General features: G+C 42.4%; 1 protein-coding gene across 1 annotated transcript in view; it reads right to left on the bottom strand.

Annotated features, from left to right (window-relative positions):
• The window catches only part of LOC136248646 (partitioning defective 3 homolog), a 40,338-nt gene that overhangs the window by 16,056 nt on the left and 4,306 nt on the right, over positions 1 to 19,976 (bottom strand). The window contains exons 4-8 of the mRNA XM_066040411.1: positions 3,782 to 3,878; positions 3,518 to 3,723; positions 3,383 to 3,466; positions 3,267 to 3,333; positions 3,155 to 3,213 (exon numbers count right to left, since the gene is read on the bottom strand). Of these exons, the coding sequence (XP_065896483.1) occupies positions 3,155 to 3,213; positions 3,267 to 3,333; positions 3,383 to 3,466; positions 3,518 to 3,723; positions 3,782 to 3,878 (513 nt within the window). The remainder of the gene's footprint in view (positions 1 to 3,154; positions 3,214 to 3,266; positions 3,334 to 3,382; positions 3,467 to 3,517; positions 3,724 to 3,781; positions 3,879 to 19,976) is intronic.

Here is a 19,976-nt window from a genome sequence, read left to right on the forward strand (position 1 = left end):
TAGCTTAGTGCTCTGGTTGCTCTAAAGCTTTAGAAGAATGTGTAACATGTACGGCTATACAGATGTGTACTATAAAGAGTGCACAAAAGTACTCTAATGTGTGAATTGGTAGTGTATCCATGTGTGTACAAACCTTCTATCAGCCACCCCAACACAATACATGACTAAGAAGCAAGTACTAAATTATCCATACTTCTTGTGAATGGGACAAAAAGTGTTTACAATATCAACACATCACATCAGACAGTATTGTTGTATATATCATTAAAATTCAATTTTGTATAATTCCAATTGCTGCACACTGTTGAATCACAGTATCACAGTATCTAAGAATTATTGCCTGTGCTACACTTTATGTTGATTAAGTATTGATCATTTACATTGGTGCCAAAACCTGGCAGAAAAGAAAAAAGTAGCATGGCACGACTAACTAGCATAAGACCAGCTCCAGAGAAGCTATATATACACTCTGCAACTTATGAGCCACACCCTTGCAGATCTGCAGGCCTTCCAGATCACCAAGTCTTGTACTACACCCTATGGGAGATGGTTTGTATACTACACCCTATGGGAGACAGCTTGTACTACACCCTATGGGAGATGGTTTGTACTACACCCTATGGGAGACGGCTTGTACTACAACCTATGGGAGATGGCTTGTACTACACCTATGGGAGACGGTTTGTACTACACCCTATGGGAGACGGCTTGTACTACACCCTATGGGAGATGGCTTGTACTACACCTATGGGAGACGGCTTGTACTACACCCTATGGGAGACGGCTTGTACTACACCCTATGGGAGATGGCTTGTACTACACCTATGGGAGACAGCTTGTATACTACACCTATGGGAGACGGCTTGTATACTACACCCTATGGGGGACGGCTTGTACTACACCCTATGGGGGACGGCTTGTACTACACCCTATGGGAGACGGCTTGTACTACACCCTATGGGAGACGGCTTGTACTACACCCTATGGGAGATGGCTTGGTAGATTGAACTTACTTCTCTCCTACACACAAACTGAGGGGGATTGGAAGAACTGCTACTGTTTGCATATTGCACAACAAAACACATCTTAGTGGGAGTTTCAGCTGTAATGTAACTGTTTCTAGAAGAGAGTTCATTAGGCTCTGAGTCTCTCACAGTCCTGGTCAAGCAATCTCTTGAGAACCTTTTCATCTATGCTCTTGCCACCCTTTATAAATCTTCTCTGAGATAGCTGCTTACTGGCAATAAACAGTCTAGCTCTGCATATAATTAATATCTGGGCTTGAGCATTTGAAAAGCACAGCTTGTAGAAGTCTGTATCCATGTTGACCAGGGAATCAATTATCACCCAGGCACATCCATTGAGAAGGATGGGATGTCCCAAACGTTGGCACTTCAAACCTCTCAAACAAGGAGTGAAAGTCTTCATCGAGGCTTGTCACTACATGAGTTGCTCTTTGGATACTAACCCCTCCCTCCATCATTCCAAACCAGGATGTGCTGGAGGCAGCAGAACCTGCTAGTTAGCACTCGGAGAACTGGTGGAAGCCAACACAACAATAGAATGGGTAACACAGTAGTGGAGAAGTCGACAGTGGGATAGATGGTACTTGACCATGTGTATTGATTAGAGCAGCTAGTGTCAGAATGAGAGGTCATTCACATCAACTGGATCTATCCCTTTCTCCAAGAGGATATAACAGCTGTGGAACCATACCCCATGATTCTAACTTGGATGATGACAATGAGAGAATTGTTGAAAATGATCCCATTCTAGCAGATAATTCCCCAGGTGTAAGGACTACCAGAAATAATTAACAGTAGGTTACTATGGTTATTGATTGCTGGGCGTTATTATATATTATATGAAGCTGAAAAGCTGTCTGTCTGTGATCTGCCCGTTACACAGCTGGAGAACAATAGCTGGCCTACAACCAATCTGCTAACTTGAAGGAGAACTGTGGGTCTATAAGGTGTTCTGGTGTAGTGCAAAAGTTACGAATCATTTGCAATGTGATATACAACACAAAGTCATCATGTGTTACTGCTAATCAACACCTTGCACCATTTCCAAAAAGAAACGAGACACAAAGGAGGACAAAGGTAAGCTCATGATGTATGCATAGCAAACATTGGAATTAGTAAAAGGTGGAATACGGAATAACAGAATTGCAGAATAACAGAATAAGCAAAACTCATCTTTTGCAGATTGTACAAATACTTATATACTCTATAGTAATTGTACTTTATTTACCTTGTAACAGCTCTGCATGGCACGCCACAGCGATGAATAAACAGCAGCTGGGCAAGCATTAAATAGGACAAGCACACAACCAATCATCCTAGAACAATCTACATTCGCTAAACTTACTATATATACTTCTTAATTGATATTAATTGCTACAAAGCACTAAAACTTATCTATTCTTAGGTCAAACTAGCTGGCCTTCACATGCATCCGACCGAATTTATTAGAGTCACGCTATCGAGTTAATGGAGTGCAGTGGTTGTGTGTTGTCTTTAAATGGATTTCAAAACTCTTCAGGTTTGAATTAACAGTATATATAAGCAAGTTTAGCGAAGGTAGGATGATTGGTTGTGTGATCGTCCTATTTAATGCATGCCCAGCTGCTGTTTATCCATCGCCGTGGCGTGCCATGCAGAGCTGTTACAAGGTAAATAAAGTACGATTACTATAGAATATATAACTAGTAGAGATATAACTAGTTGTACATTCTGCAAAAGATAAGTTTTGTTTAATTATTCTGTTATTTCACAATTCCGTATTCCGCGTTTTACTAACTCCCCAAGCATTGTGGCATGCCATAAGGCACCTGTCGGGAATTTAACAGTGAAAAAAAACCTAGCCCATAGCCTTAGCTATTATGCTTGTCTGTTTGTTAGCCAGATAAATGATGATATTAAAATTTTGCATTCAAGTTGCAATGAAGACACTTTCAAGTTGCAATGAAGACACTTTTGGGCTTGCCAATACCACCAAGGTGCCATGATGGTATTGTGAGGTTTCTGGTCAATATTTTGTGTAAACCTCCATGATCCAAGACAGAACTGTCCACAGTACACACAACATTGATTAAGACACACTAACTAAACAGTTCACATGAGCATCACCATGACATAAAAACAATACTCACTTCTGATTGGATAGTTTAGTAAAGTCACACCCATTACAAGCTAGGATACGATCGTTGATCTGTAAACATGTCAACAACAAGTGACTATGACAACAACATGTTACTATAGTACCTGTAGTTTCTGTGAGACAGCTGCAAACCCTTCAGCTTCCATGCCATCAACAAAGATGCCTTGATCTCTAGTGATGCAAAATAGTCAATCACAGCAAAATAATGAGCCACACCCACTTGTTATCTGCTGTACATTTCTTTATTTTAATACCAAGATCATGTGATCCTTTGTGTAGCTCTATAATATGAATGTTACCCAGGCTGTAACCATAGCGACAATGGTAAATAATTCTAACCAATCAAAACACTTACTCATCCTCTGATTCACTCTCCGTAGTACTGGCCCGTCCGCGCTCATTATCTTGGTTAGCAGGGGAACTGGTCACCCTGACATGGCGGCCACTTCGCATGCTACTACTGTTGCCACGATAAGATGATAACTCTTCATGGCTACTACTAGGTGACTGATAGGTGGCAATGTGTCGTACACTCTCTGTGTCTCTATCCTCGTCACTCTCCTGGGGGGGGGGGGGGGTGGTTAACAATTACTATGACAACACCATTCAGATAGCTTACCGGTATGCCAACATTCTCACAATACTCAGCCCATCTGGAGAATACCAGTCCATCACGTTGAATACTGAGACGTCTGTTACGCTGGAACGGGTTATACCTGTATGTACCACATAAGATTATTACATCACATGATATTACACCTTGGACAAATAAGGGTGAAGTATAATATGGTAGCAAGGGAAAGCCCCCAGACATTTTTAGCAATGGAACATGTCTTAGTGACCATCTGTATAGAAAGGCCACCTTTTCATAAAAGGCCAAATTTAAATCCCAAGAAGTGAAAACTGTTGACCAACATTATAATTTGTTGAGAACCGCAACAGCTCATGAGGTCACCTCTACTACACACACCAAACAATTCTGTGAATCATATTGCTAACTGATAGCGAGTACTACACTGTGTGGAGCTTATAATATAGTACCACCAACCAGTTGGAATATGACAAGCAAGACAGGAATTGTATCACCCTAAATACTCTACAGATAGACAATAGCAACTACAACCCACCAACAACTAAAGAAACCCCCACAGCAACTCTGATCAGCTACAATAATCACCATGGTAACTAGTGTGATAACAGTGCTCAGTGTTCTTTTAGCTGACTCTTAGCCAAGGATCTTGGTATTCCTAACCGTAAGGCAAGTAAATTTGATGGGGTATCCATTTACACAGATTGCATGGGCAGGCCAAAATTAAATTTTTCTACAGCACGAAGTGGCACTTATGAGCTAGCTCCTGGTTATAGAATTGGGACCACGAAACCCCACACTAAGTTCCCTCTGGCAGACAAACCAACACACAGACTGATACACTGGAACCTGTAGTCACCAGGCCTTCATTTAGGAAATGATAAGCATCTTTCTGCATGACATCTAGGAGCCATGTCCACTAGACTGTCAGATTGCTTCTGGTGCATTATTTTCAGGTACGGTATTAGAGAATAACATGTCACTCCAGAAAAGATTTTAGACTCTCGTAGATTGTTTCTGAGGCTCTTTCATTGCTTAAACTTTAAGGAGGGAGGAGAATTAGTCAAGGAGGTAAGTACCAGTGCCCCTCCAAATGAAACCCTATATTATACTGGTCCCCAGGTGACCATACTACACTGGTTCCAAGGTGTCCATATTACACTGGTCCCCAGGTGTCCATATTACACTGGTCCCAAGGTGTCCATATTACACTGGTCCTCAGGTAACCTGACCATATTACACTAGTCCCCAGGTGTCCATATTACACTGGTCCCCAGGTGTCCATATTACACTGGTCCCCAGGTGTCCATATTACACTGGTCCCCAGGTGTCCATATTACACTGGTCCCCAGGTAACCATATTACACTGGTCCCCAGGTGTCCATATTACACTGGTCCCCAGGTGTCCAAATTAACTAGTCTCAAGGTGTCCATATTACATGTCTTATTACACTGGTCCCCAGGTGCCCATATTACACTGGTCCCAGGTGTCCATATTACACTGGTCCCAGGTGCCCATATTACACTGGTCCCCAGGTGTCCATATTACACTGGTCCCCAGGTGTCCAAATTAACTAGTCTCAAGGTGTCCATATTACACTGGTCCCAGGTGTCCATATTACACTGGTCCCCAGGTGACCATATTACACTGGTCCCCAGGTGTCCAAATTACACTGGTCCCCAGGTAACCATATTACACTGGTCCCCAGGTGTCCAAATTACACTGGTCCCCAGGTAACCATATTACACTGGTCCCCAGGTGTCCATATTACACCGGTCCCCAGGTAACCATATTACACTGGTCCCCAGGTGTCCATATTACACTGGTCCCCAGGTGTCCAAATTAACTAGTCTCAAGGTGTCCATATTACATGTCTTATTACACTGGTCCCCAGGTGTCCATATTACACTGGTCCCCAGGTGTCCATATTACACTAGTCCCCAGGTGTCCATATTACACTGGTCCCCAGGTGACCATATTACACTGGTCCCCAGGTGTCCAAATTACACTGGTCCCCAGGTAACCATATTACACTGGTCCCCAGGTGTCCAAATTAACTAGTCTCAAGGTGTCCATATTACATGTCTTATTACACTGGTCCCCAGGTGTCCATATTACACTGGTCCCCAGGTGTCCATATTACACTAGTCCCCAGGTGTCCATATTACACTGGTCCCCAGGTGTCCATATTACACTGGTCCCCAGGTGTCCATATTACACTGGTCCCCAGGTGTCCATATTACACTGGTCCCCAGGTGTCCATATTACACTGGTCCCCAGGTGACCATATTACACTGGCCCCCAGGTGACCGTATTACACTGGTCCCCAGGTGTCCATATTACACTGGTCCCCAGGTAACCATATTACACTGGTCCCCAGGTGTCCATATTACACTGGTCCCCAGGTGTCCAAATTAACTAGTCTCAAGGTGTCCATATTACATGTCTTATTACACTGGTCCCCAGGTGCCCATATTACACTGGTCCCAGGTGTCCATATTACACTGGTCCCCAGGTATCCATATTACACTGGTCCCAGGTGTCCATATTACACTGGTCCCCAGGTGACCATATTACACTGGTCCCCAGGTGTCCAAATTACACTGGTCCCCAGGTAACCATATTACACTGGTCCCCAGGTGTCCATATTACACTGGTCCCCAGGTGTCCATATTACACTGGTCCCCAGGTGTCCATATTACACTGGTCCCCAGGTGTCCATATTACACTGGTCCCCAGGTGTCCAAATTAACTAGTCTCAAGGTGTCCATATTACATGTCTTATTACACTGGTCCCCAGGTGCCCATATTACACTGGTCCCAGGTGTCTATATTACACTGGTCCCAGGTGTCCATATTACACTGGTCCCCAGGTGCCCATATTACACTGGTCCCAAGGTGTCCATATTACACTGGTCCCCAGGTGTCCAAATTACATTAGAAAGCAGCATGAATAATTCTCTTTGATGTTGACACAGTTAATGAGGTTATTAATACCACTTAGAGACCTGAGGTGAGGGCTCTAAGTTTCATTTAGAGACCTCTTGTCACATGAGACTGTTATGGTAAATTCAGCAACACTTCAAAGAGTTTTCTATGTCACTGATTTAATTAGTGGTTGTATGGTTAGTGAGAGTTGGGTTTTTACCTTCATCAGCCATACCAGCACTTGACCAATCTAGCCATCAACCGAAAAAGCCAGCTGCTCGATGCATATCACAGTTGCCCCAACAATGTTCACATTCACAACTAGCTAGCCATCAAACTACAAGTGTTGCAAGTTTACAGCAAGCACATTTGCGTTCGTCTGCTTGTCAGCACTGTCGCCATTATACCATCAACACATTTCAGCTATGCTATTGCACCTGTTTGTAACATTTGTCACTCTGTGGTCAGTTATAAAGCATGTAGCTTCGTGGCCAGCTGTTATAAAGCTTGTCGCTTCGTGGCCAGCTGCTATAAAGCTTGTCGCTTCGTGGCCAGCTGTTTTAAAGCTTGTCGCTTCGTGGCCAGCTGCTATAAAGCTTGTCCTGTTATAAAGCTTGTCGCTTCGTGGCCAGCTGTTTTAAAGCTTGTCGCTTCGTGGCCAGCTGTTATAAAGCATGTCGCTTCGATCCGTGGCCAGTTGTTATAAAGCTTGTCGCTTCGTGGCCAGTTGTAATAAAGCTTGTCGCTTCATGGCCAGTTGTAATACAGCTTGTCACGTTGTAATAAAGCCTGTCGCTCGATCGCTGTCGCTTAATAAAGCTTGGCGCTTCGTGTCCAGTTGTTATAAAGCTTGTCGCTTCGTGGCCAGCTTGTATCAGCTATTAAACAAGCCTTGGACCTAAATAACAGCTACTAAAACAACACTAACCTGGCCACTAAGCTGGCGGCACAAGCAAACACGCTGTAAAGGACCTTACCTAGCATGACTCTGTGCTTCTTTTGTCAGTGCTGGTAACGAGCTGCTTTCTAAATAGGTTAGATACCCACTGTCGTTTTTTAGTAGGGTTGAAGCCCTCGTACTTGGTTTGGCACCTCGGCGGGCATTAATTAGTAACCTCGGCTGCGCCTCGGTCACTAATTAATGCCACGCCTCGGTGACCAAACCGCGCCCTCGGGTTGTCAACCCTACTAAAAAACCTCCAGTGGGTATCTAACATACACCTAGTCTCAAGGTGTCCATATTACATGTCTATATTACACTGGTCCCCAGGTGTCCATATTACACTGGTCCCCAGGTGTCCATATTACACTGGTCCCCAGGTGCCCATATTACACTGGTCCCCAGGTGTCCATAATACACTGGTCCCAAGGTGTCCATATTACACTGGTCCCAAGGTGTCCATATTACACTGGTCCCGAGGTGTCCATGTTACACTGGTCCCAAGGTGTCCATATTACACTGGTCCCCAGGTGTGTCCATATTACACTGGTCCTATTACACTGGTCTCCAGGTGACCATATTACACTGGTCCCAAGGTGTCCATATTACACTGGTCCCCAGGTGTCCAAATTACACTGGTCTCAAGGTGTTCATATTACATGTCCATATTACACTGGTCCCCAGGTGTCCATATTACACTGGTCCTCAGGTGACCATATTACACTGATCCCCAGGTGCCCATATTACACTGGTCCCCAGGTGTCCAAATTACACTGGTCTTAAGTTACACTGGTCCCCAGGTGTCCATATTACACTGGTCCCCAGGTGCCCATATTACACTGGTCCCCAGGTGTCCAAATTACACTGGTCTTAAGGTGTCCATATTACACTGGTCTCCAGGTGACCATATTACACTGGTCCCCAGGTGTCCAAATTACACTTACACTGGTCCCCAGGTGTCCATATTACACTGGTCCTCAGGTGACCATATTACACTGGTCCCCAGGTGACCATATTACACTGGTCCCCAGGTGCCCATATTACACTGGTCCCCAGGTGCCCATATTACACTGGTCCCCAGGTGTCCAAATTACACTGGTCTTAAGGTGTCCATATTACACTGGTCCCCAGGTAACCATATTACCAAGAGTTAATAATATAGAGAGGAGAGTGTCTAACGCCGTATAGTCCTGTAACAGATGATTGCGCAGAAGTTAAACGGCTTCTTTTCCGTGTAACGACAGACTGGCTAGTATATTTTCGTATTTAACCACAAAGGCTATCCCAGATACAAGGGCGTGCGTTCAACTCGATGTTCAAGTTCACCACGAAGAGCATCGCTCTGTTGCGTAAAGAAGTGTTGCTGTTAACCTCGAAGATAACTCTGGAGGAAAGCGTCTGAGAAACCAATAAACACTGAACCAAAGGCGGAGTATCGCTTCGAATTTTCACTGCGTCGCCATGTTACCCTACCTTTGAGCATTCTTCAATTGAAGGAGCACTGTTCCCTGTACATACAGCTCAGTCTTTAGTTCAGTCTTCGAATATTCTCAAGGATTCATCACGGTGCGGCTAAACTAATTGCGGTAAGGAAACGAACAAGTACTAGAAGCCTGTACGTTACACGGAAAGGAAGCCGTTTAACTTCTGCGCAATCATCTATTACAGGCCTATACAGCGTTAGACACTCTCCTCTCTTATTATTAACTCTTGATATTACCCAGGTGTCCAAATTACACTGGTCTTAAGGTGTCCATATTACACTGGTCCCCAGGTGCCCATATTACACTGGTCCCCAGGTAACCATATTACCCAGGTGTCCAAATTACACTGGTCTTAAGGTGTCCATATTACACTGGTCCCCAGGTGTCCAAATTACACTGGTCTTAAGGTGTCCATATTACACTGGTCCCCAGGTGCCCATATTTACACTGGTCCCCAGGTGTGTCCATATTACACTGGTCCCCAGGTGTCCAAATTACACTGGTCTTAAGGTGTCCATATTACACTGGTCCCCAGGTGCCCATATTACACTGGTCCCCAGTTGCCCATATTACAATGGTCCCCCCAGGTGTCCAAATTACACTGGTCTTAAGGTGTCCATATTACACTGGTACCCAGGTGCCCATATTACACTGGTCCCCAGGTGTCCATATTACACTGGTCCCCAGGTAACCATATTACACTGGTCCCCAGGTGTCCATATTACACTGGTCCCCAGGTGTCCATATTACACTGGTCCCCAGGTAACCATATTACACTGGTCCCCAGGTGCCCATATTACACTGGTCCCCAGGTGTCCATATTACACTGGTCCCCAGGTGCCCATATTACACTGTTCCCCAGGTGTGTCCATATTACTCAAGATCCTACAACAGCTTAGGGTTAGGGCTCATCAGGGAGATCAAGATCGTATACAAAGGTGTCACAGCCAACAAAAAAATAACAAAAATAATAAATTTATAAAAATGAAGTAAAGTTCCAGTGATAAAACAAGAGATGAATAACATGTTATTACAACACGCTTTACAGCCGTGGGAAAATCTCTTACACTGCAGCTAGGGATTTTCCACAAAGCTATATTATAGTAGCTACCATCATTCATATCTGTTGTTTCACTTCATCCATAATTTTAATAGTATCCATACAAATTTTCAAGGGACATAATTTTTGCAGATCAACAAATTTCAGGTTTTATTTTCAAGGATCACTCGTTTTAACTGAGGTACCTATTAGAAAGTATAGAGCTAACCTAATTTTCGAAGATGAAACTTTCGTGGACAGACAAGCAACCGTGAAATCCACAAAAAATTACGTCCATTGAAAATTTGTATGTATATGGTAGTGTAATATAGGTGTCCTCAAGCGTCCACATTAACACAAACAATGGCAAAGTCATGTGAGCCGCAGACATGTGTTGTTGACCAGATCCCGACATAATAGCACTCCTTACAATATTCCATGAACATACCTTTGCTTAGGTCATGATTGTAAGAGCAGAGAAAATGTTTTGCTGACAAGTCAATGAAAGCAGTCACAGCTCAGAATGATGTGAAGTGAATCTAATCCAAAACAGCCAAACTGTAAAAAACGGTGCAGCCCCCAAAAAAGCCATGGTGAAAAAAGATGTGAAATCCAAGTTGGCAGCCAAGAAATGGCTGTGATGGTAGGTTACAGGTAAAAATTTTAACAACAACAATTCAGGTGATTTTGTAGTGCCTCCTCCAAGTTTCACTAGGACTCGGCAACAAATTCACCTGAATTTTGTTATTAAAATTTTTGCCATTTACCTACCATCACAGCCATCTCTTGGCCACCAACTTGGATTTCACATCTTTTTTCACCATGGCTTTTTGTGGGCCACACCGTTTTTTTTACAGTTTGGCTGTTTCGGATTAGATTTGTTTTGTATTTGTATACTCCAAAATTGGCCTATGGCCAGCTTTGGAGCTTGTCTTTCTTCTTTACTACAAGAAGGAGAAACAAGATGCAAAGCAGTTGTAGAGTTGAACATAGTCACATTTTTTTATAATTTTACAATTTTTTATATACTGAACTTTTCTCAACAGGCCATAAACCTCAGTTATACAAACCCCTTGGGACCAGGGATGGTCCATAAGTCTGAAAAGTTCATACCTCTGAAACTCTGTATTAGGGCTGGGAGATAATTTAGATACCTAAATCACCTATCATAAATTAGATAATGATTTTCATTATCATACAGTACGATAGTAATTGTATAGTAGGGACCACAAAAGGAGTAGGCATGGCCCACGGAATAATATCACCCAAAAAAACAGCCTCAATTTTCCCTGATGACAATGAGGTAGTATTGGTTAGGTAATGCTAAGCCCAAAAAAGCTTTCAGATCAACCCGAAATGCTTTCAACAAGTTTCTACAGAATTTTAAAAATCATTTATTTAATGGAATTTTCTACTGACTAAGTAAGTAACTGACTGACTGATGCCTTCAGACAAGCGTAACTCGATAACGGTTAAGACTACGGGCTTGAGTTTTTCACTGTTCGATGTCGCTTCGGCCCAACAGGTGCCTTTTGGCATACTGCAGTATGTGCAATGCATTCTTCATGGACTTACCAGTGTCCTCCTTTGTGTCCCATTCATCTTTGCTGACAGTGAAAAGTGTCGATTTGGTGGTAGCACGTGATGGCTTCCCTTCGTAACGGAAATCATCCGTATTTTTCGTAGTGGCTATTTTGATTGCAGAGGTGCTTTTCGAACAGTTCTTGATTCGTACTACTGTGTAACGGGTTGAACATAGCTGACAACAAAGCGTAATGGATACTTCACTTTTCAGACGATAATTAATATAGCTGGGGCACGCGGCGCCATTCAGATGCGGTATACGTGGGTTCACCAGTCATAATAATTATTTACAAAAAAAAGTTAACAAACAAGTACACACAAAAATTTGGAATTTTCAACTAGAGTAGGGACCATAGCACATCGATAAAAAGTACTGAAACAAGTTGGCATGATATTAAATCCCAGTAAAACAATAAGAAGTGTTATATCCCTACTGTGCATTTCCATTATGGTATCTTGAGCACAGTAGGGATATAACACTTCTTACTGTTTAATATTGTGCACCATATACTCAAACTTGTTTCCCTACTCTAGTTGAAAATTCCAAATTTTTCTGTGTACTTGTCAAGATAATAGTAAATCTCCGTAATCTAGTGTATATCAACCACAGTCAGATGAAAAACCTTTGGAAAGGTATCGGATGTAATGAGGAACAGGTAAAATTTCTGACTTTACAAGTACTTTATGTCAAAAAAAACTGTGCTTACAATATTACATTATTATCAAGAAAATATCAATTATCGAGATAAAATGGTTGTCACTTATCGAGATATAGGTTTTAGTATTATCGCACAGCCCTACTGATAAATAACCTTAAAGAATTATGAGTATTATCAACTACCCTAATAGAACAGTCATTTCCGTAATTCGGTTAACTGAGAATCCGGATAAGTGGGGTCCGGATAACTGAGGTTCCACTGTAACTAGTGATACTACTGTAGTCACTTTAATCTACTCCATAACTTAGTTACAGAAGTAGCTGAACTCTCTCTACTATATCTTTTTACTATATCACTTGTCTGTAACTGAATTCTCTGCCAGATGACTAGCTTATAGCTGAACTTTCTACAGGGTGATTTGTTTGTAGCTGAACTCTTCACAAGGTGATTTGTTCGTAGCCGATCTCTCTACATGATGGTTTGGTTTTTTTTTAGCTGAATTCTCCATATATAGGGTGATTTGTTTGTAGGTGAACTCTCTACAGGGTGATTTGTTGGTAGCTGAACTTTCTACAGGGTGACCTGTTTGTATAGCTGGACTCTCTACAGGTGACTTGTTTTGTAGCTAAATTCTTTACCGGGTGACTAACTTGTAACTGAACTCTCTACAGGGTGACTTGTTAGAAGCTGAACTCTCTACAGATAACATTTTTGTAGCTGAACTCTCTAGAGGGGGATTTGCTTGTAGCTGAATTCCATACAGGGTGACTTATTGGGATAGCTGAACTCTCTACAGTGTGACTTTCTGTAGCCGAGCTCTCTACTGTATGACTTGTTTGTAGCTGAACTCTCTACAGGTAACATATTTCTAGCTAAATTCTCTATATGCAAGATGCATGTGCTGAATTCTCTACTGGTTATATGTAGTTGAATTCTTTACAGGGTGACGGACTGTTTGTAGTTAAACTCTTCACAGGGTGATTTGTTTGTATCTCAACTCTCTACTGGGTGACTTGTTTGTCTAACCAGATAACTGGTATGTAACTGAACTCTCATGGGTTAGATGAACTCCTGACAGTGTGACTTGTTTGTAGCTGAACTCTCCACATCCGGTTTATCTACAGTGTATACAGTTGCTGGTAGCTATGAAGCCTTGTGCTTTTTTCTTCAACAAGAAAAACAGCACCAAATGAATAAAAACTATCATTATTGTAATAATAGATTACAATGTAGTAACTATATAATTTATATAAGTAAGTTGAACTGCATACAAACTGAATGTTCTAATAGGGTGATTGTACTATTAGAGTATCTCGATTGCTTACATGCTGCACATAGGTGGATCTCGCATTATATCTCAGTGGCTTTTACTCTGATTCTTCTATACTACTCCATGGACTTTCTATGATGATTATTCCACTGGTTTTCAGCTCACTCTTCTAAGCGGTTTATCTGGTAGGCATGAAAATTAATAGTTTTTTTTTATACACGAAACTCGATCACATAATTGTGACACAGGTTAGGTTTTGTGTCATATCTCCATGGTCTTTATCTCAATTCCTTTCAAACCACAAAAAGGCACTCCTACAATGGTTACTCCATCTACACAGCGATTTTCGGCTCATTCCTTCAAGGGGTTTATCCTGTGGGCGTGACAGAAATTTGATCTTATTTTATACAAATATTCGGTCATAACTCCATGAATGTTCATTGGATTCCTACCAAACTTGGTACTGAGATCAGCTTTAATGAGCCGTTTCTTTACATGTGCCAAATTTCAGCCAAATTGGAGCATGCGTTGGTGTTTTATGGCAGATTTTGCAAAGTGTGCGAAAAGAAGTAAAAGAAAAAAACAAAGAAATTAAAACAAAACTTCGGCCGCTTGTATCTCAGAAATGGCTGGGGTGATCTTCTTCAAATTTGGTAGGTAGGCTCCCTTTCCTGGCAGGCACTTCTGTAGCAAATTTGGTTCCAATCGGATAAGGAATCACAGAGCTACATATGTGTGAAAATCACATTTTCTTTCTTCCTGTCAATATACTCACGGTGTGGCACGCCAGCTTCTTGGGCCGCACAACACACTACCATGTGTCTTGATTCTATCAGTCACAATGGTAGAGATCACCTCGTAAAACAGAACTCACTAAAGTATAATTCCATTACTATAGTCAAATGATCTGTCTTCTTTGGAACTACAAGTGTATTTATTCATTTCAGATATTTTTTTAAGTAGGGGCCAGGTGGCAGATCTTCTTGTGGTTACTTATTAGAAAACTTTACCGTCCCCCCATCTCAAGAGTTCACAGTATGACTAGAATATTATATGTTAGTAGTAGTGATGTGTGATACACCTGAAAGAATGTATCTGTATCTAACAGTTGTGCAGTCACCAATATGATATGATACATGATATAGTACATCTTTCCAAAAGTGCAATTAGATGCATGGGAAGTTTCATAGCTGAAGTACCAGTTGTACTACATCTGTTATATAACAAGCTTTAAAAAGAATTCAGGAAAGTAGCAACCCAGCCATGTTAATTAAATGGGTGAGTGATTAAAAAATTTTCGTGGTTCAGCAAGCTTAATGAGTCTAGGAAACTGGTAAACTACTAAGCTACACTGTTAAATTGCATTAACTTCTCTGCAGTGTCTCCAAATCACAGGATAGGGAGTAATATACTAGAAGTTGGGAGAATGGGATGACGTGCTGTTGACTTTGGAATGTTAACAATAGGCTATTGGTAATCTGGCTATCACGTGAGATCACGTGACTTCAAGCTAACCAAGGTCATGCATGTCTTAATCCCAAAGTAATGATCACTATTTATAGTGGGGATCTGAACTACACCCCTTTAACTCCCTCTCTCCCACTACGGCACCACCCATTTCACACCAACATGTCACTGATTTGTGACAATTGTCAGTAGAGGAAATGTTGAGGGAGGGATTGGAGGAGGAGGAGGAGGAGGAGGAGCAGCAGCAGCAGCAGCAGCAGCAGCAGTAGCAGCAGCAGCAGCAGCAGCCGCAGCAGCAGCAGCAGCAGCAGCAGCAGCAGCAGCAGCAGCAGCAGCAGCAGCAGCAGCAGCCGCCGCAGCAGCAGCAGCAGCAGCAGCAGCAGCAGCAGCAGCAGCAGCAGCAGCAGCAGCAGCAGCAGCAGCAGCAGCAGCAGCAGCAGCAGCAGCAGCAGCAGCAGCAGCAGCAGCAGCAGCAGCAGCAGCAGCAGCAGCAGCAGCAGCAGCAGCAGCAGCAGCAGCAGCAGCAGCAGCAGCAGCAGCAGCAGCAGCAGCAGCAGCAGCAGCAGCAGCAGCAGCAGCAGCAGCAGCAGCAGCAGCAGCAGCAGCAGCAGCAGCAGCAGCAGCAGCAGCAGCAGCAGCAGCAGCAGCAGCAGCAGCAGCAGCAGCAGCAGCAGCAGCAGCAGCAGCAGCAGCAGCAGCAGCAGCAGCAGCAGCAGCAGCAGCAGCAGCAGCAGCAGCAGTGAAAGTAGCTCTGCTGTGTTTAGCTCCTGTGGTAATATAATGTTGATCAGAAACCAGGGAAAGCAACTAGTAGCAGCAACCCTCAGTCAGGATGACTACAATGGTAGCTATAGTCACGGGGTCCACAGCCCCATCTGGCTATACAGCAACATGCTACTGGTAACCAAGCCGAGGAGGTGAACTGAACAGAACCCTTTATCAGCAGCAACGTGACAAGCCTCTAACTCGTGAGCAGTCACCATAATCTCAAGTAAGGAATTACAGCTAGCTAGTAAGACTAGTTTCACAGTCTACAGTATTATAGGCTGTATATAGGCTGCACTGACGTACAGGTAGTTGTGAGAGCAGCTGCATATTCACACTGAGCCGCCATATATCCAACGCTTGATTGTGGTTTTCAGAGACCGAGCGTGCAAGTTGGCATTGGCTTAGTTAGGCACCCACCATAGAGCCCGTGGGGACAAAAAGGTTTGCTCTTAGAATGGGCAATATTCTGGCACGAAGCCAAATCACTTGCCAGCAACATTTTCTATTGAAAAAATCACCTGTTATTTTCCTTTACACAGTGCACCGATTGCAGTCTCTGGAGTGGTATACAATCCTTTCGAGGTGAGCTTTGCAATAGTTGTGGCTACCCTCTGCTAACTACAAGTACCCTGTCTAAAAGAGTACCCTGTCTAAAAGAAAGAGAAAAGAAAACTATTTCAAGGGGTAGATAACAACCTGAAAGTTGTGCAGGTTAACCCCTGAAATTGCCGTTTTGGAAAGATGAATAGTCTATGGCCCAAAATTTTGTGTATGTTGAAATACAAAAGTTGACTGAAAGATGCAACAGAAGTACATGGAACTTTTATGGATTGACATGTTTTGAAATTGCAGAGTTTTATGGAGATATAGCTGTACAATCCTGAAGGTTGAAATACATGCAGTCAATTTTCTATGTGATATTTCATAGAAGAGTTACCTACCCCATTGGGATTAACTAGTGGTTGCTGTTGGTTGCTAATTGTACTTTTATCTACTATTGTATTGGAGAGAAGGTATTGCATTGGAGAGAAGGTATTGAAAATTGCCGTACTTGTGCTTTACTTGAATGCAACTCCTGGTGCTGGTAAATCAATCTTAGCACACCACGAAGAGACCTCCCTGTGGTATTGCAGGGGCATCCTTCACATTGTATGGGAAGAGAGAGCTGGCCCTCACAGGAGGAATTGTTGATGTGAAAGTAGGCTACATAGTGGTACAGCTCTCGTAAAGACAGATTTGATCTGTTGTCAATCCCTAGTGGTGCAGGGAGTTGCTTTCTTCGTCAAGTATGGAGTGTATCTGCAGCACAGGAGGTTATTCTCTTGGCACAGGCACCTTATGGGCATTGTAGGTGTGTTTCCTACCTGGCACAATGGTAAATGTGTAGTGATGTGTGATACATATCGATCTATCAGAACATCATTGCAATACTCTGGCTGTTTTGCAACATCAATAGCATGCTTGTGTATTGATATTTTATTGCACAATCACAAAAATGTGAAGGTCTGGTTTAGTGCAAGTTAACAGTGTAGCTTGGTTGTTTACCGGTTCCTAGCTAGTTATATAACAGTGCAGAGGGCTAATAGCTGGTATCAAACCATGACAAATCATCGGCCACCCACAAATTTAAATATGAACTGGTTGCTTACCACTTTCCTGAACTCTTTTAAAGCTTGTTATATAACAGTGCAATGAGGTATAGCTGGTACTTAGCTATGAGAACATATTAGCAGCCCACGTATTTTTAGGAAAATGTACCATATCACGTATCATATTGTATCATTGATACACATCTATTAGGTACAGATACGCTCTGTCAGATATATCGCACATCACTATAAATGTGTCCCATAAAAATAGAGCTAGCCCACTAATTAAGGAGTGAAGTATTGTAGGGTACATAGTGGTGGTGCAGCTCTCATATAGTTTATCTGCTGTCAATCCCTAGTGGAGCAGGGAGTGCTTTCTTCGTCAAATACAATAAAGTGTATCATCCTCCTGCCCAGGCAGAGGGATTATCATCCTCCTGCCCAGGCATGGTATGGTATGGCAGGAGTATTTCCTACATGGCACAAAGCGTGCCTGATTTGGAGTCACAGGGTTGATAGTATTTGAAAACATAGTGTAAGGTCAGAGTTATGCAATTCAATGGATATGATCAAAGTCTGAGCAGATCATAATCCAGCTAAACCTAAACATCGAGTTACAAGATAGTTCTGTTATAAATAAGCTGTTGTACAAGACAACTTGTGTGTGAGATAATGTTGCAGAGGGCCGCACTTGAAGCTGGAGTGCCTTAGAAAATTGTCACAACAGAAACTATATTGAAAATGTGATTCATCCACATGGTTGGTGTATGTCTAACCATATTGGACCATAATCAGTGCCCTAAACACATAGAGTACAGTATAGCCAACGTTTTCTCTTATCAACAGCATACTATTAAAAATTCAATCTGAGACAAGTCATTGGTCTCATGTTCCCCTTTGATCTGTGTATTCTTGACAAGCATCTCCTGGGATGGACAAGGAATAAGGACACTAATAGCTGAAGGCCCTTATGTGATCCATATATCTATACCTCCATGCCATTGCAGCCCTGAGATTGATAATAGGGGAAAAGGATCAAAAGTTACACACCACAAAGGTGGAGAGGTAGTCCTTCCCCTTGTAGACCAAACCCCATTGATCTCATGTTCCTTCTAAAGAGAGGATTGAAAGAAAATAATAATTTTGGAAAGAACATGAGAACAATGAGGGATGGCCTTATCTCAAAACACAAGGCCATTAGACAACGACAATAACATTGTGAATTTCACAACAAACTGACATTCTTCCTGAAAAGAAAAACATCAGTTAGACTACTTTATGCGCTTAAAACACTACATTGGTAATTATAACATGTTCAGCTCAGTCTGCTCTAGACTATTTGCGTCAACAATGCTGATGAAACACCTGGTCTAGCTCTCTAGTTTTGCAGGACAAGAGGATGTGCACTTCCCAGAAGACTGTTGGGGGAGGACAAAGGCCAAGGATGCTAACTGTCAAAAGACCTTTGTGTGATCCACACATTCACACCTTCATGCCAACTTGCAGCTCTGAGATTAACAATAGGGTAAAGGACCAAAATTTACACACCATAAAGGTGGAGAGGTAGTCCTTTCCCTTGTAGACCAAACCCCATTGATCCCATGTTCTTTCTAAAGGGGATTATCTAGGGATTAAAATGGTAAACTAAAGAGCTAGCAGGACATCCAGACCAGGGTTTGCTCATTATATACTTTAGAGAATACACAAGGTTCAGCTTTGTTAGGTCCTGTGTTGGACTCATGCCCTAACTGTTACAATCCTCATATCATAATGAGTATTAAGACAGATGTCACTAAAAGAATGGGGAAACTACACCACCAAAGAGAGCAAGACCTATGATACATGTGTGGCTGCTACCAAGTGGGTCTCATTCCTTAGAAAAATAAGCCAGGAAAGCAGTACTTGATAGCCAACATTTTCTCTCCAAGTGAGGATAGTGTAAAATGAAGTACAGAACTGGCTTGCTTGTCCTGGAGTACTTGACTCCCCAGATACATAATAGCAAAGGCAAAGGCTCACTGCTTGTAAGAAGGTCTACAGGGTAGTCCCAGTGTAATCAAATGGACCTCTTTACCTGAGTAATATTCCAGTGAAGGAACTAAGTCAGCATATTGGCGACAGAGATGTTAAGACCACTAAGCTACACACTATTTACAGTGGACAACCACTAGTTTTATCTTTGGCTTTTTGAGCAGTTCATTACAGATCAAGGACATACAAGTTAATCTGGAAAATACTCCTCTGTCTTGTTATTCCTTGCAAGAAGAGGAAACCTTCAAGACGTTTAATTTCAGGGGGAGAATACAACTAACTCTACTGAAACTCTAACAAGCCTTTAATGTAGTGGTGTGCGATATCAGGATTTTTATTTCGATATGATATCGATACGATATTGGGGTAAATATCGAAATTTCGATACAATTTTCGATAATTTTTAATTCTGTGGGTGGTGTAATTGCGTGGGCGGCCGATATTTATAAATATGTTTGAAATACA

This window comes from Dysidea avara, chromosome 3 (assembly GCF_963678975.1).
Source record: "Dysidea avara chromosome 3, odDysAvar1.4, whole genome shotgun sequence".
NCBI lineage: Eukaryota > Metazoa > Porifera > Demospongiae > Dictyoceratida > Dysideidae > Dysidea > Dysidea avara.